This window comes from Salvelinus namaycush, chromosome 21 (genome assembly GCF_016432855.1).
Source record: "Salvelinus namaycush isolate Seneca chromosome 21, SaNama_1.0, whole genome shotgun sequence".
NCBI classification, from domain to species: Eukaryota; Metazoa; Chordata; class Actinopteri; order Salmoniformes; family Salmonidae; genus Salvelinus; species Salvelinus namaycush.
The window spans coordinates 32,776,977-32,802,606 of record NC_052327.1 but is presented as its reverse complement, the minus strand read 5'-3'; the positions used below and the strand labels follow the sequence as shown (position 1 = coordinate 32,802,606).

Sequence of the window (25,630 nt, the reverse complement as noted above, 5' to 3'; positions counted from 1 at the left end):
AACGCACAGCGTTGAGATTGCAGACAATGACAACAAGTTCAGTCAGTGTGTCACAGCATCATCGGTCTCAGACCATGACGGACCCTCTACCTCCAAATCAATCCCGCTCCATAGTACAGGCCTTGGTGTAACGCTCATTCCTTCGACGATAAACGCGAATCCGACCATCACCCCTGGTGAGACAAAACCGCAACTCATCAGTGAAGAGCACTTTTTGCCAGTCCTATCTGGTCCAGCGACGGTGGGTTTGTGCCCATAGGCAACGTTGTTGCCGGTGATGTCTGGTGAGGACCTGCCTTACAACAGGCCAACAAGCCCTCAGTCCAGCCTCTCTCAGCCTATTGCAGACAGTCTGAGCACTGATGGAGGGATTGGGCATTCCTGGTGTAACTCGGGCAGTTGCTGTTGCCATCCTGTACCTGTCCCGCAGGTGTGATGTCCGGATGTACCGATCCTGTGCAGGTGTTGTTACACGTGGTCTGCCACTGCGAGGACGATCATCTGTCCGTCCTGTCTCCCTGTAGCGCTGTCTTAGGCGTCTCACAGTATGGACATTGCAATTTATTGCCCTGTCCACATCTGCAGTCCTCATGCCTCAGGCACGTTCACACAGATGAGCAGGGACCCTGGGCATCTTTCTTTTGGTGTTTTTCAGAGTCAGTAGAAAGGCCTCTTCAGTGTCCTAAGTTTTCATAACTGTGACCTTAATTGCCTACCGTCTAAGCTGTTAGTGTCTTAACGATCGTTCCACAGGTGCATGTTCATTAATTGTTTATAGTTCATTGAACATGGGAAACAGTGTTTAAACCCTTTACAATGAAGATCTGTGAAGTTAATTGGATTTTTACAAATTATCTTTGAAAGACAGGGTCCTGAAAAGGGGACTTTTCTTTTTTTGCTGAATTTAGTTACAACATGCCAAGGTAGGAGTCAGACACACACACACACAACAACAACAACACTACTCACACTTACTTCCGGTATTGGAGTTCTTGGTTCTGTGGGTCGAGCGGATGGGGCACCAGCATCCTCCTGAATCCTCCTCACGATGGCTGCAGAAGCTGGGGTCCTTGGGATATGTTGCCTCCTCGGGATTAGAGGTCTTAATAATGCCTTGCCCAGCTCCTCGAGAAAGAGCCATCTCCTCTGCAGCTTCTCTCTGTCCTAATCTGGGTTCAATGCCATCCAGATGACAAACGCGTTGTACGCCGAGATGTCCAAGATGTTTAAGAACATCACAAGTGGCTAACGTAGGGTTCTTCTTTTGCAGCTGTAGTCAGTCACCAGCTTGTCTAAATTGTCCACCCCTCCTTTTGTGGCATTGCGATCCATTATGATTTCTGTTTTTTGATGTTCCTGGCCACAGATTCTCCCATCCCTATGTAGCGTACTCATGAGTACCACATTTTTGCCTTTATTTGGCACGTAGGACACTGGGAATGTGTCGCAAACTAGAGCAATTGATAGTTGTTGAATACATGGAACAGGCCTGAGGTGGGAGCTCTTCATCTTCCAAAATGGAAGACGCTCCTTCCACACTAGCTTCTCTACCTCTGAGCAGAGATTATTTTTGCCATACTGATTGATTGTGGTAAGGAGCCACACATGCAAAGCTATTTATTTGTTGTGTCTCTCCCCCAATTGGAGTGTAAAAAAATTCTGCATTTTCCCACAATGTATCAAAATAATCTATTGTAATAATATTGTGCCGGTTCCATCAAGACATTGTGTAGTTTCACACACTACAAAAGGTAAAGAGAGTGCGAAAAGCAGGAGACAGCACCAAGAACCTGTCTGTCTCCCTGCCTATGTTGAAACAGCAGGCCCAGGGAGGAGGAAGACAGAATGAAGGCACACAGCAAACCTTTTTGTTGAATTTTTTACTTGTTTTCACCAACACACACTTATTCCCCTCGGGTCCAGTGGACCCAAACACCACATATGTAATATAAATGTGTAGGGGGGTGCACAGTGTGCACTCAAAGAAAATGTGTTATTTTACATGTTCTTCACAGAAAATGAGCAAAGGCCAAAGAGTCTCAGGTTGAAAAAAATAATTAATTGTATCATTTATTTTAATAATAAACATTGAAAATTGGTCCCACAGACCCAAACAAGGGTTAAAGATATGACAGATAGGAGTGGCCAGGTTTGTCATTATTGATCGTTAAATCATTTTTCTACCTCTCCCACACCAACTTCACAAAATTCTAAACTTGCAATGCTTTTCTTTCATTATTTGTTTTTTTTATGCATGAATACAATGGCTCACTGTTCATTGGCATGTCCTGCCTAAGTTTGCCAATGAAGTAATCATTAAAATAATTGGCAACATCAAATGGTTGTGATAAATAGTCCATCTGATGGAGTTGAATTTATCTTTCTGCCCATAACTTAATTTAAGTAATCCTACGTTTTTTTTCCATCATTCCTTATATCATTGATCTTGGCTTCATAATACAGTTTCTTCTTTTTGATGTTGTTGAGTTTAGTCACATAAGTCTCAATTTGCAGTAAGTCAGCCAGTCAGATGTGCAGCCAGACTTATTAGCCACTCCTTTTGCCCCATCTCTTTCAACCATACAGTTTTTAAATTCCTCATCAATCTATGGAGGTTCTAACAGTTCTGACAGTCAATTTCTTAACTTCATTGGGATAGGGGGCAGTATTTTCACGTCCGGATGAAAAGCGTGCCCAAAGTAAACTGCCCTTTTCTCAGGCCCAGAAGCTAGGATATGCATTGGCAGATTTAGATAGTGTTTTCTAAAAACTTAAAATTACATCAGGCGAAACCCCGAGGACAAACCATCCAGGGGGAAAAAAATTGAGGTCACTGTTTTCAGTTGGTTTTCTATGGGAAACTATATTTATGAGGAACGTGGTTGCAGTTCCTATGGCTTCCACTAGATGTCAACAGTCTTTAGAAATTGGTTGATGTTTTTCTTTAGAGAAATGAAGAAGTAGGGCTGTTCATTGTGAGTGTCAAGCCAAGTGGACTCTTCTGTGTGGCGCGCGTGAACTGGAGCTCGCTCCACGTTGTTTTTATCCGTTATTAAACACAGTATATTCAGTCTTTTCTTCTTGCCACTATAGGGGGTGCTGTTTTCGCATTAGCATAATTTCCTCTACAGATTAAACTGCCTCTTATTCAATTATTGCTCTTACTATATGCATATAATTAATACCATTGGATAGAAAACAATCTATAGTTTCTAAAACCGTTTCAATTTTGTCTCTGAGTTAAACAGAAGTCATTTGACAGCACTTTCCCTGACCAAGAAGAAGAATGCAAGATGTGTATGCTCGCTTCAACGCTCTGCCTATATATGGTCACGCCACCTATGACCCGAAACACACTTCATTCGTCTTCCTCTGGGTGTCAAGAGGACGTCAGAGGAGAAATTTTTTGTTTACCTTGTACTGACGTGAAATAAGACCTATTTCTTTGGCGTGACCGACAACTTCCGGTTCTCTGACTCGCGCTATTTGGAGGTGCGATTGTCTACTGTTTTGCTGCCGTTACGGATGAAAACTATCTCCGTCTCGAAGTTTGTTTGATACATGTGACCATATCATCTTAATGTATGTTTTTTCAATATAGTTTAATCAGATTATTTGAATTTTTTCGGGAGTTTTGCCGTGTTCCGTTCTGTGACTTTTTTTTACTTTGGCCAGTCGACCAGTACATATGCTAAATGAAGAGGGAAAGTTGCCATTATGAATGGATTGAACGACTCATCAGGACTAAGGACACATTGATCAACATTCTGATGAAAGATCAGCAATAGTAAGACCCAATTTACGATGTTATTTCATATATCTGTCGTGCATGTGAACTGGTCGCGGGCGCCCAGCTGGTTCTGGCTGGCGTGGCTATGCTAATTTAGCGCTACATTTTGTTTTCGCTATAAAACATTTAATAAATCTGAAATATTGTTTGGATTCACCAGATGTTGGGCTTTCAATATCTGTACGCTGTGTATTTTTCTGAAATGTTTTAAGATAAGTAATTAGTTATATGACGTTGGTCTCTGTAATTGTTCTGGCTGCGTCAGCACTATTTCAGATTGCAGCTGCAATGTAGAACTGTGATTTATACCTGAAAAATGCACATTTTTCAAAAAAAAACTATGCTATACCATAAATATGTTATCAGACTGTCATCTTATGAAGTTGTTTCTTGGTTAGTGGCTATATATATTTTTATTTAGTCGAATTAGTGATAGCTACTGACGCAGGAAAAAACTGTTGGAGTAAAAAAATTGTGTCTTATGCTAACGTGGTTAGCTAATAGATTTACATATTGTGTCTTCCCTGTAAAACATTTTAAAAATCTGAAATGGTGGCTTTATTCACAAGATCTGTATCTTTCATCTGGTGTCTTGGACTTGTGATTTAATGATATTTAGATGCTACAATTTACTTGTGACGCTATGCTAGCTATGCTACTCAGTGGGGGGGGAGTGGGGGGTGATCCCGGATCCGGGTTGGTGACTCGTTAAAGGTTAAATTTTATCGATTATTTACGTTTTAGGATATCTAAGGTAGGATTAGGAAAGTTGTTTGAAATGTTTGTACCAAGTTTACAGGTAACTTATTAGATAGTTTTTAGTCATGTTGGGCGAGTTGGAACCGGTGTATTTCTGAATCAAACGCGTCAAATAAATGGACATTTCGGGGATATAAAGAAGGAATTTATCGAACAAAAGGACTATTTGTGATGTTTCTGGGACATTTTGGAGTGCCAACAGAAGTAGATCTAAGGTAAGGCATGAATTATATCTTTATTTCTGACTTTTGTGTCACACCTGCCTGGTTGAAATATGTTTTTCATGTGTTGGTATGCTGGGCGCTGTCCTCAGATAAATCGCATGGTTTGCTTTCGCCGTAAAGCCTTTTTGAAATCTGACACGGCGGCTGGATTAACAAGAAGTTAAGCTTTATTTTGATGTATTGCACTTGTGATTTTATGAAAGTTAAATATTTATAGTAATTTAATTTGAATTTGGCGCTCTGCAATTTCACCGGATGTTGTCGAGGTGGGACGCTACCATACCACTGATCTGAAAGAAGTTAACAGGTGCATGCTTACTGCATGTAGTCTAGTACTTTGGGCTGCTGTTGTGTTTAGGTCTTGGGTTGTGGGCTCAAACTGTTCAAGAGGTGATTTATTTGTGTGATGATGTGGAAACTGTCTGAGACACCATGTGCTGCAAGTCTGCCTTTAGGGAAATACACCATGGGCCAGAATGACTGACAGTCTCTCTCTCTCACACACACACACACTTCTCAGTGTCAACATTGACCAGCCACACTGCCTGCAGAAATAGGATATTCAGCAGGGAAGGGTCAGGTCACCAAAACCAGAATGAGAATCTCCACACCCCCCACTCCAAGCAGCTGTGGGTATCCCAAATATGGCAGGTTCTAGAAAACGTCCAGGTAACCAGATATGTTTGCTGACAAACAAGAAACTATGAAATGCTTATACCCAGGCCAGAACCTTCTAGCCAAAACTAAGACACTTTTAGATCACTGCTAAGTCTGAATAGTGATGACTAGACATTTGATAGTTAGCTGCAGAAACACATATTTCAGTGACAGTACAAACTAGAGGTCGACCGATTATGATTTTTCAACGCCGATACCGATTATTGGAGGACAAAAAAAGCCGATACCGATTAAATCGACCGATTTATATATATAAAAAAATTAAATTATATATATATATCATACACACATTTTTGTAATAATGACAACTGCAACAATACTGAATGAACAATGAACACTTATTTTAACTTAATATAATACATAAATACACACACACAGCTGAAGTGACAATGATACTGAAGAGTCTGCTTAGGAGACAAATACTCTCAACTGTTTGAATAAAAAATATAGCTTAAGTTACCTGTGATGAATGTTGAAAACAAAAACTGTCATTTCTATATGCAGGAAATCCTATTTTAATAATGGGCATGGTAAGAATTGACGACCAAAGTGCGAGTCATAATTCCCATGACACCTTCTAGCAAAATCTGAAAAGCGGTTCCTTCATTTATTCCATAGGATATTTTTAGATTCACTTAAAATAAGGTCTGTGTTTCGTGTAGGCTTACACCACCTTGCCAATTTTATAACTGTGTAGATATCCATAGGACAAGGTAACTGATCAATATTGGCTAAATATAAGCGAAGATCATTTTTTGTAGAGTGGATTTATGAAAATATGTTGACAAACGTTACCTTATCCTAGTGAGATTTACACGGGTATCAAAACGTCGAGGCGGTTTAAGCCTGCACGAAACACAGACCTTATTTGAAGTAGATCAAGACATTCTCTATGGAAGACATGAACGGTAAAATAACGAAGGAAGCCCTGTCAAGTTCAGCCGCAAGTTATTACAGGAATTATAACGCGTCGACTATTTCTCTCTAAACCATATACCTTTGACTAATCCGGAAACTATCACCTCGAAAACAAAACGTTTATTCCGTTCCGTATTTTATCTAACGGGTGGCATCCATGAGACTAAATATTCCTGTTACATTGCACAACCTTCAATGTTGTCATAACTACGTAAAATTCTGGCAAATTAGTTCGCAAAGAGCCAGGCGGCCCAAACTGTTGCATATACCCTGACTCGGCGTGCAATGAACGCAAGAGAAATGACACAATTTTTAATATTGCCTGCTAACCTGGATATCTTTTAGCTAAATATGCAGGTTTAAAAATATATACTTGTGTATTGATTTTAAGAAAGGCATTGATGTTTGGTTAAGTACATATTGAAGCAATGACAGTCATTGATTGATTGTTTTTTATAAGATAAGTTTAATGCTAGCTAGCAATTTACCTTAGCTTACTGCCTTCGCGGCACAGGCAGGCTCCTCATGGAGTGCAATGTAATCAGTGTTAGAGCATTGGACTAGTTAACTGTAAGGTTGCAAGATTGGATCCCCCGAGCGGACAAGGTTAAAAATGTCGTTCTGCCTCAGTTCCTAGGCCGTCATTGAAAATAAGAATGTGTTCTTAACTGACTTGCCTAGTTAAATAAAGATTAAATAAAGGTGTAAAAAAACTATAATAAAAAATAAAAATATCGGCAAATCGGCGCCCAAAAATACCGATTTCCGATTGTTATGAAAACTTGAAATCGACCTCTAGTACAAACTACCTAGCAAGGATAACATCTCTGATTCCATGGGGAAGTGAGATGCACCCAGCTGCAACCCCATAGCAGCCTGAGACTGAAACTAGCCTGTCACTAAAACCAATACTATCGCCATCTAATGGCCGTGGTTAATCCCTACCACATACATGTGAACTTTTCTTTCCTGTATTCCTTTCCTCACGGGTGGTCAGGGCTCCACAAATTGCATTTGTGAATAAAAAGTAAAGTATGAACACTTTTATAGTAAAATAATTGCTGCAGTAGCTGTTTTCAAAGTATTTCTGCCATTTTGTTTCATAGCTGGTAAATGAAATCGCACAAAGTCAAAGAACAACAAATCTTATATTTACTTGAAACAAAAGTCTACTGAAGTGAGACTTTTCCTCGCGTTACCTGGCCATTTATATTGTTTTGTTCACAAGCTAGGTTATTTATCTGTTTAAGTTTCAACTGCTAGGGAAGAGAAGACAAGGATTCTACTTGTCAAACTCAATCTCACAGGCACAAAATGACTTGAGTCGTGTTACCATAGTAACCTCCCACCCTTAAAGGGGCAAGTGAAAATGTTTCATCTGTGATATTTTAGTTAAAAGACTCAAATTAAAACAATATCACATTTCTTACTAGTAATACATTTGTTTTAGAAACATTACAAAGCATGCTCATCCGTTTTTTGGTGTTTTGTTGGTGTAATTTTGTCCAGTAAAACATCTGAACGGCCGGTAGATTTTTAAAATCTACCTGCCAGTGGCTGGTGGACCAAAATGTACATTTTATGCCCTGCCTCCTTCCTCTCTACTGGCCATGGTTTATCTCTACCACATATACTACCGTTCAAAAGTTTGGGGTCACTTAGAAATGTCGTTGTTTTTGAAAGAAAAGCACATTTTTTGGCCATTAACATCAAATTGACCATAAATACAGTGTAGACATTGTTAATGTTGTAAATGACTATTGTAGCTGGAAACGGCAGATTTTTAATGGAATATCTACATAGGCGTACAAGGCCCCATTATCAGCTACCATCACTCATGTGTTCCAATGGCACGTTGTGCACCGGGGCCTCCCACTCCTCTTTCTATTCTGGTTAGAGCCAGTATGAACTGTTCTGTGAAGGGAGTAGTACACAGTGTTGTACGAGATCTTCAGTTTCTTGGCAATTTCTCGCATGGAATAGCCGTAATTTCTCAGAACAAGAATAGACTGACGATTTTCAGAAGAAAGGTCTTTGTTTCTGGCCATTTTGAGCCTGTAATCGAAACACACAAATGCTGATGCTTCAGATACTCAACTACTCTAAAGAAGGCCAGTTTTATTGCTTCTTTAAATCAAAACAGTTTTCAGCTATGCTATCATAATTGCAAAAGGGTTTTCTAATGATCAATTAGCTTTTTAAAATGATAAAACTTGGATTAGCTAACACAACGTGCCATTAGAACACAGGAGTGATGGTAGCTGATAATGGGCCTCTGTAGGCCTATGTAGATATTCCATAACAAATCAGCTGTTTCCAGCTACAATAGTAATTTACAACATTAAAAATGTCTACACCTTATTTCTGATCAATTTGATGTTATTTTAATGGACAAAAAAATTAGCTTTTCTTTCAAAAACAAGGACATTTCTCAGTGACCCCAAACTTTGAACCTCTTTCCTAGCTTCCTTTCCTACATCCATTACCTCTCCTCCTTCCCCATCTCCCACCTCCCTTTTCATTCTCCTCTCCTCCTTTCCTTGACCCCATTTTTTCCCCTGAGTTCACAGTTGTCTTGAAAGCACCATAATCCCTACCACATACAATGCATTCAAAAAGTTCAGACCCCTTGACTTTTTCCACATTGTGTTGTGTTAGGTGCACCCTTATGTGGACTAAAATGGACTAAATCGTTTCCCCCCCTCATCAATCTACACACAATACCCCATAATGAAAGCAAAAACTTTTGGGGGGGAAATGTTTGCAAACGTATTAAAAATGTAAAAAACATCACATTTACATCAGGATTCTATACCCTTTACTCAGTACTTTGTCGAAGCACCTTTGGCAGCGATTATAGCCTTGAGTCTTCTTGAGTATGACGCTACACACCTGTATTTGCGGAGTTTCTCCCATTCTTCTCTGCAGATCCTCTCAAGCTCTGTCAGGTTGGATGGGGAGTGTTGCTGCACAGCTATTTTCAGGCCTCTCCAGAGATTTTAGATCAGGTTCAAGTCCAGGCTCTTGCTGGAACATTCAAGGATATTCAGAGACTTGTCCCTAAGTCACTCGTGCGTTGTCTTAGCTGTGTGCTTAGGGTTGTTGTCCTGTTGGAAGATGAACCTTCGCCCCAGTCTGAGGTCCTGAGCTGGTTTTCATCAAGGATCTCTCTGTACTTCGCTCCATTTATCTTTCCCTCGATCCTGACAAGTCTCCCACTCCCTGCTGCTGAAAAACATCCCCACAGCATGCTGCTGCCATCACCATGCTTCACCGTAGAGATGGTGCCAGGTTTCCTCCAGACTTGACGCTTGGCATTCAGGCCAAAGAGCTCAATGTTTGCTTCATCAGACCAGATAATCTTGTTTCCCATGGTCTGAGAGTCATTTAGGTGCCTTTTGACAAACTCCAAGCTGGCTGTCATGTGCCTTTTACCAAGGAGTGGCTTCTGTCTGGCCACTCCACCATAAAGACCTGATTGGTGGAGTGCTGCAGAGATGTTTGTCCTTCTGGAAGGTTCTCCCATCTCCAGAGGAACTCTGGAGCTCTGACAGAGTGACCATTGGGTTCTTGATCACCTCCCTGACCAAGGCCCTCTCCCCCGATTGCTCAGTTTGGCCGGGCAGCCAGCTGTAGCAAGAGTCTTGGTGGTTCCAAACTTCTTCCATTTAAGAATGATTCAGGCCACTGTGTTCTTGTGGACCTTCAATGCTGCATAATTTTATTGGTACCCTTCACCAGATCTGTGCCAAGACACAATCCAGTCTCAGAGCTCTACTGACAATTCCTTCGACCTCATGGCTTGGTTTTTGCTCTGACATGTCCTGTCAACTGCACCACTCGGTAGGCTCTCACTGGCTTATTTACAAATTTACACTGATTGGCCCAAGGGGGGAATTGCATCATTCGTGAGAGGATGACATGTTTACTGTAGTATAGTTTTATGTTGTTCTTGATACCATATCTTGTTTGGAGGTTTTTTGACTGATGTCACATCTATGCTAATATAGCAAAAATTTGCAAGCTAGCCAACCAACAACTATAATGTTGTATTTAAACAACCAACCTGTCTATGAAGACATAAAATGCGCAGTTTGAGCTACTCCGGGAAGTGACATTGCAGGCTAGCTCAGTGCTGCCCCCTTATCTCAAGTCCAAGGCTGGCCGGGGTACTGCAGGCTGCCATTAGCTACTAAATGATCATCCTGTGTGCGATTTTTATTCGATTTTTTTTAAATATAAATCGGTTCAAGGACATACATCTGGTGTAATATAAAAAAATATTGGTATCATGACTATAATGGTAGGCTGAACAATAGAATGAGTCAAAATTCACCCAGGGCTTTAAAATGGCAAAAGAACGTTGGCTAAGCTGGAACACTAGCGCGAGCCCATAGCAATTGAATGGAATCGAACGGTCACAGAGCATCTTCTGACTGGAATTCCTTTTCACCTAAAAGGCACAAAGAAATGTATCCCTTTTTATTTTACTACTACCATCTGCTCTTTGGACGAAACTGAAAAAGAACAACTTGTGTAGAAAGTAAACATCCTCACCTCGATGGTGCCAAGTGTGCTTATGTCTGCATAATGAGGAAGTAAGAAAAGAAAATCTACTTTGACTGTTTCTGGTCTAGCGATCGACAACCTTATGTAATTAGAAAGAGATTATCCTGATTAAAATGGTGTCCGACTTGAAATGGTGTCCGACATTGCAAGATATTTGGCAAAATATACCAGCATGCCTCTCCATAGGAAAACAAAGGGAGAGGCTCAACGTTCCAAGGGCAAAAGGTATTCCGGGGCTAGTGTTTGATGACAGCGGAGTACGCTGCCTTACATAATTAGTAAGAGGTTCTCATGTTTAAATGGTGTCCGACTTGAATTTTTTTTAAATATACATACCTATATTTCCCTTTTAGTTAACAATGGGAGGACCTCAAAGTTCCATGAGTCATTTTTTGTTGTTGTTTACATTTTAACTACCAGCAACGTGGGCAGGTCTCATTGACAACAATAACAAAGCAGCCATTGTGACATAGAACAATAAACTGGGAATAGAACTTTCGGAAGGAGAGTTGGTGCCACGGTGCACAATAGAACAAACTAATAGGAGCTGGCAGGTTGAAAAATGCCCTAAAATAAGGCCTGTTTTTTTCGTGATTACTTCAAAACTACGGCAAGCAGCTGGGACATAAGGCAATATTGTGAAACTGGGCTCCACGGCAGATGCAATGAACTGGGGGGTAGGTAGCCTAGTGGTTTGGGCGTTGGGCCAGAAACCGAAAGGTTGCTAGATCAATCCCTGAGCTGACAAGAATCTGTCCTTCTGCCCCTGAACAAGGCAGTTAACCACTGTTCCTAGGCCGTCATTGTAAATAAGAATTTGTTCTTAATTGACTTGCCTAGTTAAATAAAGGTTAAATAAAAATACATAAACTAGTTTTTATCAGAAAAAAACATTGTTAAAAACGTCATGTGTCCTAACAATGCCTGCAGTACCGTGCTCGGCATTGAACTTCGTGGCTTCAATGCGAGTGTTGCAGTCATTCTCCCCTGGGTTAACCACAGCCAGTAGTAGTTGGCGATATTATGGTTTTAGTCACAGGCTGCTACGGGCCTGCACCTGGATACTACTGGGGGAAGATAGGGCTGGTGGGGAAGCTAGCATGTTCGAGGTGACGTCACGATGTGAGGAGCTAGTCAGCCAGTTAGCTAACGTTAGTTAAGTTTAGCCAGCAGATATAACTACAGTAGCAAACCCCAAATGTTGCATATAGATCATGGACTGCGCTGCAAAATCTCACTAATCTAAATTACCCTACTGTAGCCAACTGACCAAAATATTTTAGCATTTTTTTCTTGAGTCAAGCCTGCTAGGTAGCTGGTTATGCCATTCAATGAATTGCTATTGGCTAGATAGCGAGCATGCTAACGCTAGCTTGTTGGCTCGCTAGGGTTTCCACTAGTTAACCCAGCTGCAAAGTCAACATGGGCGATATCGTACAAATTCATGACAACAAAAATGTGCTTTTTGTTCTTAAATTAAGGTTAGGTTTAGGTGTAAGGTTGGCAGTGTGGTTAGGTTTAAAATCACATTTTAAGAAGATAAATGTTAGAAATAGGCGGGGTTTAAGACTTTGTGGCCCTGGTAACTAGTGACGACCGCTAGTTAGTTAGTTACCTTTAAAACACCTCCATCTTTCTTCTGCGTGATATCCTCTCCCTCCATTGGTAATGGGATGTTCTGTCCTTCGTTGGTCACCTCTTCCGCAGTCATAGCCCTGGAGCACTTCTTTCTGCAAACCTCTCCTTCTCAGCTAGCTGACGTTAACTAGCAAACCACACAACTGCAAGTTTCGACTGCCTAGATTAGAGCTAGCTACCAACTAGGGTTCTGCAGGAGAGCTGCGCCACAAATCAAAGCTAACGCGCTTGATGGCTATAATAATCAGCTTTTCTCGTAAGCTATATTTTGGGTTTGCACTTTTAGTGCCAAATTACGCTTATGTCAATCGCTGTGCACCAGTCTCCAAACTGAAGTTGTGCCGTTGAGTTGCTTACCTAGCTAATAAATCCAGAGGTCCACTTTGCTGTGTTGCTTGCTTGTTTCTCTGTCTAGCATCTGACAGTTGTCTAGGCTGCTAGCGTCTGGAAGAAGGGCCGAGAACTTTCGATACGCTGCAAGGGGGGGTGGCGGGCTTTGGAAAGGACGGTCGTGAAGTGACTCATCGCCATCTAAACAAATACTGTACATTATCTCACACATTTCTTTCTTGAGTAGTAAACACATTGATGAATATGTTTTTTTTGTGGGGGGAGAAAGAGCATTGTTTTTTTACGTCCATCTTTCATATGGTCAAATTCTTTAAAATAAAAACCCAGACACTCAGTTCAGTGCTCTCTCGCCACGCCGCCCGGGCACGCCCCTCTTGACGTTACATTTCACCGGCTTGTCATTGGTCAGTTTCTGAAACACTTGGCGCGCTTGTAGAAGAAGCACGAACTCTGTCAAAACATATTTGCTAGCTCCAGCCAGCCTCCAACTAGTCATTGAACTAAAATCAAACTATACCGGTGAGTATTTGTATTTCTTGTTTTAACTATTCAACGGTTAAGTCTCACGATCGTTTCGAACTAACATAATCGACAACTGACCAGACTAGGAAGTAGCTAGCTAATGCATGCTCCATGCAATGTAGCTATAGCATAATCATTATTTGCCAAGGCTGACAGTCCCAGACATAACGTTACAATGTAAAATGTCTGTTAGACTCCACTACCTTCAGTTTAGACACAACGTCCCGTTCTGCCTTCTGCACAAAGTCAGTGATCCAGTCAGGCCCAGCAGAGGAGGATGGAGGATGTTAGACAATGATCTAAAAACCATTGATCTTGCCATTGATCTAAAACCCATAGGTAACAGGGTACTCCCAATGTAGTCTCACATCAGTTACCATGTATGGCATTGAGAAAGTCCGGTAACGTTAGTTTAACTGAGAATTCTCAACTCCTTGATATGATAATGCTCAGCTTATAACAGTTCTGCTACGAAAAAAAGTACCTAGCTGGCTCTAAATGTGCATTTCACGTTCTAAGGAGTTTATATAGTACAGGTAATTACAACTGAGTTTGTCAGTGTTCTAACCCCCAGGCAGCAAGAGCATTATTAGCAGTGATGGAAAAGGCTGGTGCCCCCCACTTCCCCTTCCCCTACCAGCCATACCCCATCCAGGAGCAGTTCATGCAGGCCCTGTATGGGGCACTGGAGCACGGCAAAGTCGGCATCTTTGAGAGCCCTACTGGAACGGTGTGTGTGTGTTCATATCTGTGTAATAATGTGTGTGTCTATCTGTCTCAGTCTGTATTAATATATTGTTGTTCCAGGGCAAGTCTCTGAGTCTGATCTGTGGAGCTCTGAGCTGGCTGAGGGACCATGAGGAGAAGAGGAGACAGGAGGCAGACAGACTGCTGCAGGGGGATGGAGGTACATCTCTCTCCATCTCCTCATCCCTCTCTACCACAACATCCTCCACCCCGCCATCCTCCTTTGCTGAGCCTGACTGGATCACTGACTTTGTGCAGAAGAAGGCAGAACGGGACTTTGTGTCTAAACTGAAGGTAGTGTATGTGGTGTGTGGAGGTTGGGGGGGGGGTGTCTGAGGTAGTTTGATGTGACTTATGTGTTTACAGAATGTTAGCATCACTCTGTGTTTCTGTATCTTTGTGTGTGTGTGTCAGGATGAAGAGCTGCGGAGGAAGAAGAGGGTGGAACACCTGGAAATGATCAGAAACAACTCTCAGCTGAAATACGCTCTGAAGAGAAAGGTAGAGCATAACATTCTAATACTCATTAGAGTATAGCTGTATACAGTAACAGCTTAAATGTTGTGCGTGTGTGTATATGTAGAGCTGTGAGGATGATGAGGCAGTGAAGCTGCTGCAGCTCAGTAAGGACCCCCAGGAGGAGGAGCTAAACAACCCTGAGGAGGAGCTTATTGTGGCTGAGTATGAGAGCGATGACGAATCAAAGACCAAGAACAAGTAAGGACAACCCAATTACTAGGCCACAATTGAGTATAGCTTAATAAAATAGTAAAGAGTGTTTCAATTTGACAACATAATGACACCCCTGTCTCAACTCGACAGGTTCTGTGGTGGTGATGATGATGATGAAGATGACTTGGTGGAGGAGCACGTCACCAAGGTATATTTGGGATTCTTAGGTTATTTCTCTTATGTAGAATTTTGTCCTCGGTCAACACACATAGTGTGTTCGCGCGCGTGTTTCATCAGATCTACTACTGCAGCCGTACACACTCCCAGCTGGCTCAGTTTGTCCATGAGGTACAGAAGAGTCCCTTCAGCCAGGACATCAGCCTGGTCCCACTGGGGTCCCGACAGGTACACATACACACACACACCGGTCTTTACACATTCTTTCCATTCCTGTAGATCCTGTGTATTAATGAGCTGTGTCTGTGTAGAATATGTGTGTAAATGAGGAGGTGCGTCGGCTGGGAAGCGTCCAACGTATCAACGACCGCTGTATGGAAATGCAGAAGAACAAACACGGTGAGAACATATGCTCCCAGAATGAATGGGGCCTTATGGCAATGCTGACTCAACAAAATATGGTTATTCGGTATCTCAGTAAGGGAATTCATATTAAAAACTGTCTTGGTGAATCAACTACAGTTAAGGAAAGTCATATACATTTATTTTAGGAGGAATCTATCCTTTTTAAAGAACTGTAGGCCTGTCGCATTGCTCTCTTTTCTCAAAGATGTCCTCTCTTTCTCTCCTGTATTCTCTCTCGCTCTCTCTCAGACCAGCGTCCGAAGGAAGTGGAGGGTGGTAAGAGGAAGAGGAGTGTGTCTAAGGCGGTGTGTCCGTACGTAGGGGCTCAGGGGCTGCAGACACTGAGGGATGCAGTCTTGGGGGCGGTACGAGACATAGAACAGCTGCTCAGCCTGGCCAGAGAAACACGCTCCTGTCCCTACTACGCTACACGCCTCGCTATACCCCCCGCACAGGTACACACCATCACACACACATTTTCCCTCAAATGATTATGGTATTACATTGTGAGACCCTGGTCTTTGACGTATGTGTGTGTGTATAGCTGGTGGTGCTGCCCTATCAGACAGTACTTCATGAGGGGACCAGGAGAGCATCGGGGGTGCAGCTCAAAGGACAGGTTAACCATGCTTAAAACACACACCTTTGAACATTAATATTTTAGCTTTCTAAAGTCCACCGTGTATTTTGCCCTTGTGCTATCTCTACCTATTGTACAATGTATTGAGCTGTTTTACCTGTTTGATTTGATTGGTTTAGGTGCTGATCATAGATGAGGCTCACAACCTCAGTGACGTTCTCTCCTGTATACACAGCTCAGAACTAACTGGAGCACAGGTACACACACACACATACACACAAGAACTGTAGTTTGTCGATGTGTCTGTGGTAGAATAACATTTGTTGCTGTCTATATTGTTTAATGAAGTTTTATACTGTGTCCAGCTATGCCGTGCACACTCCCAGCTTGCACAGTACTCTGAACGCTACAGGTAAACACACACACACACACACACACACACACACACACACACACACACACACACACACACGGTGTCTGATTGTGTGTGTGTGTGTGTAACAGGAGTCGACTGAAGGCCAAGAACCTGATGTACATTAAACAGATCCTTTTTGTGGTGGAGGGGCTGGTGCGTGTGCTGGGAGGTAAGTTTGTGTATGTGTGCCCTGTGAAAAAGAGCCAGAACAAGATACCTATATACAGTGCATTCAGAAGGTATTCAGACCCCTTCACTTTTTCCACATTTTGTTACGTTACAGCCTTATTCTCAAATTGATTACATAGATTTTTTCCCCCTCATCAATCTATACACAATACACCATAATGACAAGGCAAAAACAGGTTTTGCAAATGTATTTTAAAAAAAGAACTGAAGTATCACATTTACATAAGTATTCAGGACCTTTACTCAGTACTTTGTTCATGCAATAAGCTTGGCACACCTGTATTGTGTAGTTTCTCCAATTCTTCTCTGCAGATCCTTTCAAACTCTGTCAGGTTGGATGGGAGCATCACTGCACAGCTATTTTCAGGTCTCTCCAGAGATGTTCGATCGGGTTCAAGTCTGGGCTCTGCCTGGGCCACTCAAGGACATTCAGAGACTTGTCCCAAAACCACTCCTGCGTTGTCTTGGCTGTGTGCTTAGGGTCGTTGTCCTGTTGGAAAGTGAACCTTTGCACCAGTCTGAGGTCCTGAGCGCTCTGGGGCAGGTTTTCATCAAGGATCTCTCTGTACTTTACTCTGTTCATCTTTCCCTTGATCCTGACTAGTCTCCCACTCCCTGCTGCTGAAAAACATCCCCACAGCATGATGCTGCCACCACCATGCTTCACCTTAGAGATGGTGCAGGGTTTCCTCCAGACGTGACGCTTGGCATTCAGGCCAAAGAGTTCAATCTTGGTTTCATCAGACCAGATAATCTTGTTTCCCATGGTCTGAGAGTCATTTAGGTGCCTTTTGGCAAACTCTAAGCGGTCTGTCATGTGCCTTTTACTGAGGAGTGGCTTCCGTCTGGCCACTCTACCATAAAGGCCTGATTGGCGGAGTGCTGCAGAGATGGTTGTCCTTCCCCAGAGTTCTCCACAGAGGAACTCTGGAGCTCTGTCAGAGTGAGCTTCGGGTTCTTAGTCACCTCCCTGACCATGGCCCTTCTCCCCGATAGCTCAGTTTGGCCGGGCGGCCAGCTCTAGGTTCAAAACTTCTTCCATTTAAGAATGATGGAGGCCACTGTGTTCTTGGGGACCTTCAATGCTGCAGAAATGTTTTGGTTTTCCTTTTCCAGATCTGTGGCTCGACACCATCCTTTCTCTGAGCTCTACGGACAATTCCTTTGACCTCATGGATTGGTTTTTGCTCTAAGATGCACTGTCAACTGTGTGACCTTTTATATTGACAGGTGTGTGCCTTTCCAAATCATGTCCCATCAATTGAATTTACCACAGGTGGACTCAAATTAAGTTGTAGATACATCTCAAGGATGACCAATGGAAACAGGGATGTACCTGAGCTCAATTTCGAGTCTCATAGCAAAGGGTCTGAATACATAGAGTACCAGTCAAAAGTTTGGACACACATACTCATTCAAGGGTTTTTCTTTATTTGTACTATTTTCTACATTGTAAAATCATAGTGAAGACATCAAAACTATGAAATAACACATGGAATCATGTAGTAACCAAAAAAGTGTTAAACAAATCAAAATATATTTTATATTCTTCAAAGTAGCCACCCTTTGCCTTGATGACAGCTTTGCACACTCTTGGCATTATCTCAACCAGCTTCACCTGGAATGCTTTTCCAACAGTCTTGAAGGAGTTCCGACATATGCTGAGCACTTGTTGGCTGCTTTTACTTCACTCTGCGGTCCAACTCATCCCAAACCATCTCAATTGGGTTGAGGTTGAGTGAGTGTGGAGGCCAGGTCATCTGATGCAGCACTCCGTCACACTCGTTCTTGGTCAAATAGCCCTTACACAGCCTGGAGGTGTGTTGGGTCATTGTCCTGTTGAAAAACAAATGATAGCGCAAACCAGATGGGATGGCGTATCGCTGCAGAACGCTGTGGTAGCCATGCTGGTTAAGTGTGCCTTGAATTCAAAATAAATCACAGACAGTGTCACCAGCATCATCACACCTCCTCCTCCATGCCTCACGGTTGGAACCACACATGCAGAGATCATCCATTCACCTACTCTGCGTCTCACAAAGACATGGCAGTTGCAACCAAAAATCTCAAATTTGGACTCATCAGACCAAAGGACAGATTTCCACTGGTCTAATATCCATTGCTCATGTTTCTTAGCCCAAGCAAGTCTCTTCTTATTATTGGTTTCTTTCAGTAGTGTTTTTTGTTGTTGCAGGAATTCGACCATGAAGGCCTGATTCAAGCAGTCTCCTCTGAACAGTTGATGTTGAGATGTGTCAGGAAGCTGGTTGAGAGTATGCCAAGAGTGTGCAAGAGTGGCTACTTTAAAGAATCCCAAATATAAAATATATTTTGATTTGTTTAACACTTTTTTGGTTACTACAGGATTCCATATGTGTTTTTTCATAGCTCTGTTATTTTACAATGTAGAAAATAGTAAGAATAAAAACCATGGAATGAGTAGGTGTGTCCAAACATTTGACTGGTACTGTATGTAAATAATAATTTATTTTTAATACATTTGCAAACATTTCTAAAAACCTGTTTTCGCTTTGTCATTATAAGGTATTGTGTGTAGATTGATGAGGACATTGTTTTATTTAATCCATTTTAGAATAAGGCTGTATTGTAACAAAATGTGGAAAAAGGGAAGGGGTCTGAACACTTTCCGAATGCACTGTATATGGTAATAGCTCTATCAGTACTCTGAACGCCTTCTGTTAGGCTAAGTGGAGTTTAAAACATATTAGATATAAAACCATGTTATATCTATATTGTCTTTAGGTATGGTGGGGCAGAATCCACACAGCCAGACTACTCAGCCAGGTAAGAAAACACACGCACACACACACACACACACACACACAAAACACACACTATGTAGTGACCTTCCCCTCACTTTGTCTCCCAGCAACCGAACTGCTGACCATCAACAATTTCCTGTTCAAGGCTCAGATAGACAACATCAACCTCTTCAAGGTAACCACGACCACAACTAGATCACAACCACGACACACTGCGATTGGCACAGAAATTGGGGAAGGGATTGATGGATTTTATGGTTATTGGTGACAAATTCCTTTGCTTCCTTCTCTTCCTCTTTGTCTCTCAATGAAGGTACAGCGATACTTTGAGAAGAGTATGATCAGCAGAAAGGTAAGTGTAGTGTGTGTGTGTGTGTGTGTGTGTGTGTGTGTGTGTGTGTGTGTGTGTGTGTGTGTGTGTGTGTGTGTGTTTTTTTTTCTAATGTTGTTTGTTCTCTCTCTAGCTGTGTGGCTTCATAGAAAAGTTTGCAGGTACAGGTGTGACGTCACACACACAAACATCACACACACAGACACAGTCTGCCAACAAAGAGAACCGTCGGACTGAAGGCCTGAACCGCTACCTACAGACACTGCAGAGCAGCCAACAGCCTGACACAGGTAAGCACACACACACACACTAGGAATGTCACCTTATAAAATGTTGACAGTATTGTGATGAACCAAGCTACCTGATGTACGAAAAACGGACTGTCACCATGTTTAAGGTGCAAGGACTGCCTAACAGTCTCTCTGTCCCCCTCGCTCTCTCTCCTGTAGAATCACCTCCAGGCCAGCAAGGAGCAGCAGAGGACAGGGAGCTGGCAGCATCCCCTATGATGCAGGTAGAGGGCTTCTTCATGGCTCTCACCAACACCAACACTGACGGACGTGTGGTGCTACACACACTAGGTACACACACACACACCAACTTCTCTGTTGAGCAGAAACTAGTTTCTCCCAACATGCTAATGTTTCTCTATTACCTCTCTTTCTCTCCAGGTAGTGTAGCGGTGAGTAGTATGAAGTTCCTCCTGTTGAACCCAGCGGTCCACTTTACTCAGGTGCTGAAGGACTGTAGAGCTGTCATCATCGCTGGAGGAACTATGCAGCCTGTAAGAACACACGCATGCACTCATTCTTATCTTCATCCCCTGTGATGACCTAGGCAAATTAAAGTCAAGACGACTACTCTGTGCGTCTGTGTCTAGGTGTCTGACTTTAAGCAGGAGCTGTTGTTCTCTGCTGGTGTTGGAGCGGAGCGCATCATAGAGTTCTCCTGTGGTGAGTACCCTAAGATACTGCACCCTGGGATAGATCTGGGAGGACTGGGGGTAGTTAGCTAGAATAAGAGAGAAGGTAAAGGTCAGTGTTATAGTGATAATAAACCATAAAGTCATTTCTCATTGAACACAGATACTAATTGGTCCTAGCTGAGAAGCTCCTGGTTTGGACAAACTGACTGTGTATGTGTGTTTGGCAGGTCATGTGATTCCTCCAGAGAATATCCTACCCATAGTGCTGTGCAGTGGCCCGTCTGGTCAGGAGCTGGAGTTCACCTTCCAGAATAGAGACACACCACGCATGGTTACACACACACCTTTTAAAATGGCATTATGCCATTCTGAGAAGCCAATGTTAATGCTAATGAGCGGAGGGGAGTGTAATGTGTATGTGTTTGTGTGTGTAGATGGAGGAGACTGGCCGTGTGCTGTCTAACCTGTGTAACGTGGTGCCGGGAGGCGTGGTGTGTTTCTTCCCCTCCTACGATTACTCCAGAAGGATTCTGGAACACTGGGAGGCCAGCGGAGTCCTGGCACGCCTCTCTAGCAAGAAGAAGGTACACATACCATCTTGCTATCAAATATATATGTTTCTCTCTTGAAAGTCCATATATTCAGTGTGTGTTTCTCTCAGATCTTCCAGGAGCCAAAGAAAGCCAACCAGGTGGAAAAGGTGCTCAATGAGTTCTCACGCACAATCCAGGTGAGACACAAAACAAACTACCATCACTTGAAATGACTACAAAACACCTCATCTCACCTTTTTGAGATTTAAACATCAGAAAAACATATTGCTTATTGGAAAGCTTGTTGAATGACTCTCTCTCTCTCGCTCTCAGAGGTGTGCTGTGGATGGGGGTACACTCTCTGGAGCGTTGCTGTTCTCTGTGGTCGGGGGAAAGATGAGCGAGGGTATCAACTTCTCGGACGACCTAGGCAGGTGTGTGTGTTACACATCTCTCATTTGTAGACTTTCTCATTGTAAAAACAACAGTTTGTTTCTTGGATAAAGACGGTGTATGTCAGGGGTAGGTAACTAGATTCAGCCGCTGGCCGATTATTGTCGGAGCGGATGGTCAGCGGAACATAATTATAGTAGTTGTGGTCAATTTGTAGTGTACAAATTAAGCCCAAAGAGACATTGTATTTCAAAAGAACAATAATGTCATACCTTTATTACATTTACATGATCATATACAGTGCATTCGTAAAGTATTCAGACCCCTTGACTTTTTCCACATTTTGTTATGTTACAGCATTATTCTAAAATTGATAAAATAAATGTTTCCCTCATCAATCTGCACACAATACCCCATAATGACAAATCTAAAAGTTTTTTTTTGTATTTTTCTTTTTGCAAATGTATTAAAAATGTAAAACAGATACCTTATTTACATAAGTATTCAGGCCCTTTGCTATGAGACTCGAAGCACAGATTTTGTCGAGGCACAGATCTGGGGAAGTGTACCAAAACATTTCTGCAGCATTGAAGGTTCCCAAGAACACAGTGGCCTCCATTTTTAAATGGAAGAAGTTTGGAACCACCAAGACTCTTCATAGAGCTGGCCGCCCGGCCAAACTGAGCAATCGGGGGAGAAGGACCTTGGTCAGGGAGGTGATCAAGAACCCGTTGGTCAGGGAGGTGATCAAGAACCCGTTGGTCACTCATACAGAGCTCCAGAGTTCCTCTGTGGAGATGGGAGAACCTTCCAGAAGGACAAACATCTCTGCAGCACTCCACCAATCAGGTCTTTATGGTAGAGTGGCCAGACAGAAGACACTTCTCAGTAAAAGGCACATGACAGCCAGCTTGGAGTTTGAGAAACAAGATTCTCTGGTCTGATAAAATCAAGATTGAACTCTTTGGTCTGATTGCCAAGCGTCACGTCTGGAGGAAACCTGGCACCATCCCTACGATGAAGCGTGGTGGCAGCATCATGCTGTGGGGATGTTTTTCAGCGGCAGGGGCTTGGAGACTAGTCAGGATGGATCAAGGGAAAGATGAACGAAGCAAAGTACAGTGAGATCCTTGATGAAAACCTGCTCCAGAGCGCTTAGGACCTCAGACTGGGGCGAAGGTTCACCTTCCTACAGGACAACGACCCTAAGCACACAGCCAAGACAATTCGGGAAAAGTCTCTGAATGTCCTTGAGTTGCCCAGGCAGAGCCCAGACTTGAACCCGATCAAACATCCCTGGAGAGAACTGAAAATAGCTTGTCAGTGACACTCCCCATCCAACCTGACAGAGCTTGAGAGGATCTGCAGAGAAGAATGGGAGAAACTCCCCAAATTCAAGTGTGCCAAGCTTATAGGGTCATACCCAAGAAGACTCGAGGCTGTAATCGCTGCCCAAGGTGCTTCAACAAAGTACAGAGTAAAGGGTCTGAATACTTATGTAAATGTATTTAAATCGTTTTTATTTATTTTTTATTTGCAAAAATGTCTAAACCTGTTTTTGCTTTGTTATTATGGGGTATTGTGTGTAGATTGATGAGAAAATAAACAATTCAATACATTTTAGAATAAGGCTGTAACGTAACAAAATGTGGGAAAAGTCAAGGTGTCTGAACACTTTCCAAATGCACTGCATGTCCTTTTTTATTCATGGGAATACTTGGAAACAGATTTCCTAAAGTAAACTAATTTTAGCTGTAAAATCACCAGGAGTTCAGTCTTTCTTGACCCCAAACTAAAATGCCGACCCCTGGTGTATGTTAATAAAATGTGTGTGTGTGTAGGTGTATTGTGATGGTAGGGATGCCATATCCAAACATCAAGTCTCCAGAGTTAAAGGAGAAGATGGCTTACCTGGACAAGAACCTGGTGAGACGGAAAACACGCGCATACACATTTTCTGGTATTCATTTACCATTCTCACCCTTCTCATAGGGGCCGATTCGAACTTAGGAATTTATGCCTTTCCTACACAATTAATGCCTTTCCTACCTTATTCAGTCATGTAACGCGCTCTGCAGGTGTGGCTACCTTGCGCGCTCTGAATACATTTCATTCAACTGCTGAAAACCCTCCCACTTGCTGGCTAACAGATTTTTTCAAGGAGTTTTCATTCAATGGGGTTTTCAGTACATTTATCTTAAGCCATCCCTTTAAATATGGTGCACCTTTTAATTATAATTTTGTCGACAGACTGAATAAAATACATCGAGAGAACAGGTTCACAATATAGGGATCAATTTAAAGAAAGCCATCTATGCATGTTCGTCTCCATTTCAGCACCAACTGGTAGATAAAAAAATACTCTCATTTTGTAGATTTAGGCACATTTTAGGGTTAGGAAAGTATGTATGAATCATAAAAACAGTTTAGAGAGCCTTTACACACAAAATACTATATATTGGTGAATAAAAAAAGTGGTTTGATTCATCCTGAAAGTTGTCATATTAAAGTTCAATCCATGAAATATTGGAAGGTGGGGAAAAAGTGTACAATAGGGGTTGAACAATAATCCTATAAATGTACTCTAATCCTTACTAATCATGGAACTGTATGACAATGGTCCAGTCGTCTTGAACCATGCTCCAGGTTTAACCTGCTACGTGTGGTCTGACTTCCATAATGATTCAAATAGGCTACATGTCCCATATTATTGCACAACGTTGCCTAATATGGTCCACTAATGTTAGCGAACCTCAGGAACAACTACACCGATGTGACATAGGAAAGAAAGATAATCGGAATGGAATGATCTAAAAATACATGTATGTGGGTGGCCCCTGATAGTGGCTAATATTTAACATGATACAAATTGTAAAATTAAACTGAGAAAAGCCTGGGCATATAATCAAATCATTCTAAAGGTCATACATCAACTATTTTTCCACTTGGAACCGGTAGGTTCGCAAGACCTTTTTCATGGTTTCCTCACGTGTATTACTGCTGGAACAATTGGAGAATGAAGTCGAGGTCAGAATATGGTGTTTCTGTAGACACACTTTCATTTATTCGAGCTCCACCTCAAACAAATTGTGGGTGAATAGCATGCTATTCTCAAGCTTAAGTTCAAGGTCAGAATACGCAGAGAGAAAAGCGAATCGGAACCTGGGCCATAGAGATGAATGGAAAGCTCAGTCCATCCTGCATCCATTAATTGTTAGTCTATGGCTTAGGCACACTCACACTCTGTTCTGTTTCAGCCTCACTCTGGTGGGAGGAGTCCAGGCCAGGCTCTGATAGAGAACCTCTGTATGAAGGCTGTCAATCAATCCATAGGTACTCTCTATATTTCTACACCTTCTCAGTTAACTATAGATGAACTATCTATCTATATTTCAAGCTACGTATACCCCTGGCCTAATCAATCATTCTGTACCCCTAATCAAACAATCTTCTGGGGATGACCTCATTTCCTCTCCCCACAGGAAGAGCCATCCGTCACCGTGAAGACTATGCATGTATCGTTCTCTGTGACCGACGGTACTCCCGACCTGCAACGCTGGCCAAACTCCCCGACTGGATCAGAGCACACACGCACACACACACCAGCTTCGGCCCTGCCTTCGCCGGCCTGAGACGGGTAATACACACACACCTGCAATGGATAATACACACACACACTACGTCTGTAGAGCACAGGCCCTCTGACCCAACTTCTTCTTTCCTCTTTCTCAGTTCTTTATGGAGAAGAAGAAACAGCAGCAGCTATGAGAGGAAGGGGTAGCAGGTGTTCTGGTGTGTAACGCTGGTCAGAAGAGAGCTACCTCACCTCTCGGATATCCTCGCTCTGGAGACAGGACTTCTGATTGGATTCTCCTCGATTGGAGGGATGTTAAAGCACACACTCGTCAAAGCATGATGGTTGAGGCTCTTTGTATGTTTTACACCCATACCTCTCCAACAGTACAGATCAGTCAACTCTCCACTGCCAGTATTTTATGCAAAATAAATTTTATTGAATGATGTTCATAACA

The 25,630-nt window shown here is 42.4% G+C and overlaps 2 protein-coding genes across 5 annotated transcripts in view; one reads left to right on the top strand and one right to left on the bottom strand.

Annotated features, from left to right (window-relative positions):
- Positions 1 to 13,015, bottom strand: part of LOC120066303 (peptidyl-prolyl cis-trans isomerase FKBP4-like) — a 19,984-nt gene extending 6,969 nt beyond the window's left edge. Inside the window, exon 1 of one of the 2 annotated variants that reach the window (XM_039017594.1) lies at positions 12,554 to 13,015. In XM_039017594.1, the coding sequence (XP_038873522.1) occupies positions 12,554 to 12,649 (96 nt within the window). In that variant the 5' untranslated portion in view covers positions 12,650 to 13,015. The remainder of the gene's footprint in view (positions 1 to 12,553) is intronic. The other variant, XM_039017595.1, reaches the window with a different exon arrangement.
- On the top strand, positions 12,546 to 25,630 carry ddx11 (DEAD/H (Asp-Glu-Ala-Asp/His) box helicase 11). 3 transcript variants are annotated; one of them, XM_039017591.1, is made up of 28 exons: positions 12,548 to 13,446; positions 14,024 to 14,179; positions 14,257 to 14,490; positions 14,611 to 14,697; positions 14,780 to 14,913; positions 15,019 to 15,076; positions 15,166 to 15,273; positions 15,357 to 15,444; positions 15,700 to 15,905; positions 15,995 to 16,069; positions 16,210 to 16,287; positions 16,396 to 16,442; positions 16,535 to 16,614; positions 19,398 to 19,439; positions 19,525 to 19,592; positions 19,731 to 19,769; positions 19,882 to 20,038; positions 20,198 to 20,329; positions 20,420 to 20,532; positions 20,629 to 20,701; positions 20,901 to 21,004; positions 21,108 to 21,257; positions 21,335 to 21,403; positions 21,540 to 21,640; positions 23,441 to 23,525; positions 24,857 to 24,932; positions 25,082 to 25,236; positions 25,332 to 25,630. In XM_039017591.1, the coding sequence occupies exons 2-28, from the start codon at positions 14,048 to 14,050 to the stop codon at positions 25,365 to 25,367; spliced, it is 2,727 nt and encodes a 908-aa protein (XP_038873519.1). In that variant the 5' UTR covers positions 12,548 to 13,446; positions 14,024 to 14,047; the 3' UTR covers positions 25,368 to 25,630. The 3 variants fall into 3 exon arrangements, with proteins under 3 accessions (XP_038873521.1, XP_038873519.1, XP_038873520.1); XM_039017592.1 differs by having other exon boundaries at positions 14,009 to 14,179; XM_039017593.1 differs by lacking the exons at positions 23,441 to 23,525; positions 25,332 to 25,630 and having other exon boundaries at positions 12,546 to 13,446; positions 25,082 to 25,195.

Bases quoted from the DNA above. Each gene is read 5' to 3' on its own strand.
- ddx11 (XM_039017591.1), top strand. From the start codon at position 14,048: ATGGAAAAGGCTGGTGCCCCCCACTTCCCCTTCCCCTACCAGCCATAC. The intron at 16,288-16,395 runs GTACACACACAC...TACTGTGTCCAG, and splicing joins CAGAACTAACTGGAGCACAG to CTATGCCGTGCACACTCCCA. The intron at 19,593-19,730 runs GTAACCACGACC...CTCTCAATGAAG, and splicing joins ACAACATCAACCTCTTCAAG to GTACAGCGATACTTTGAGAA.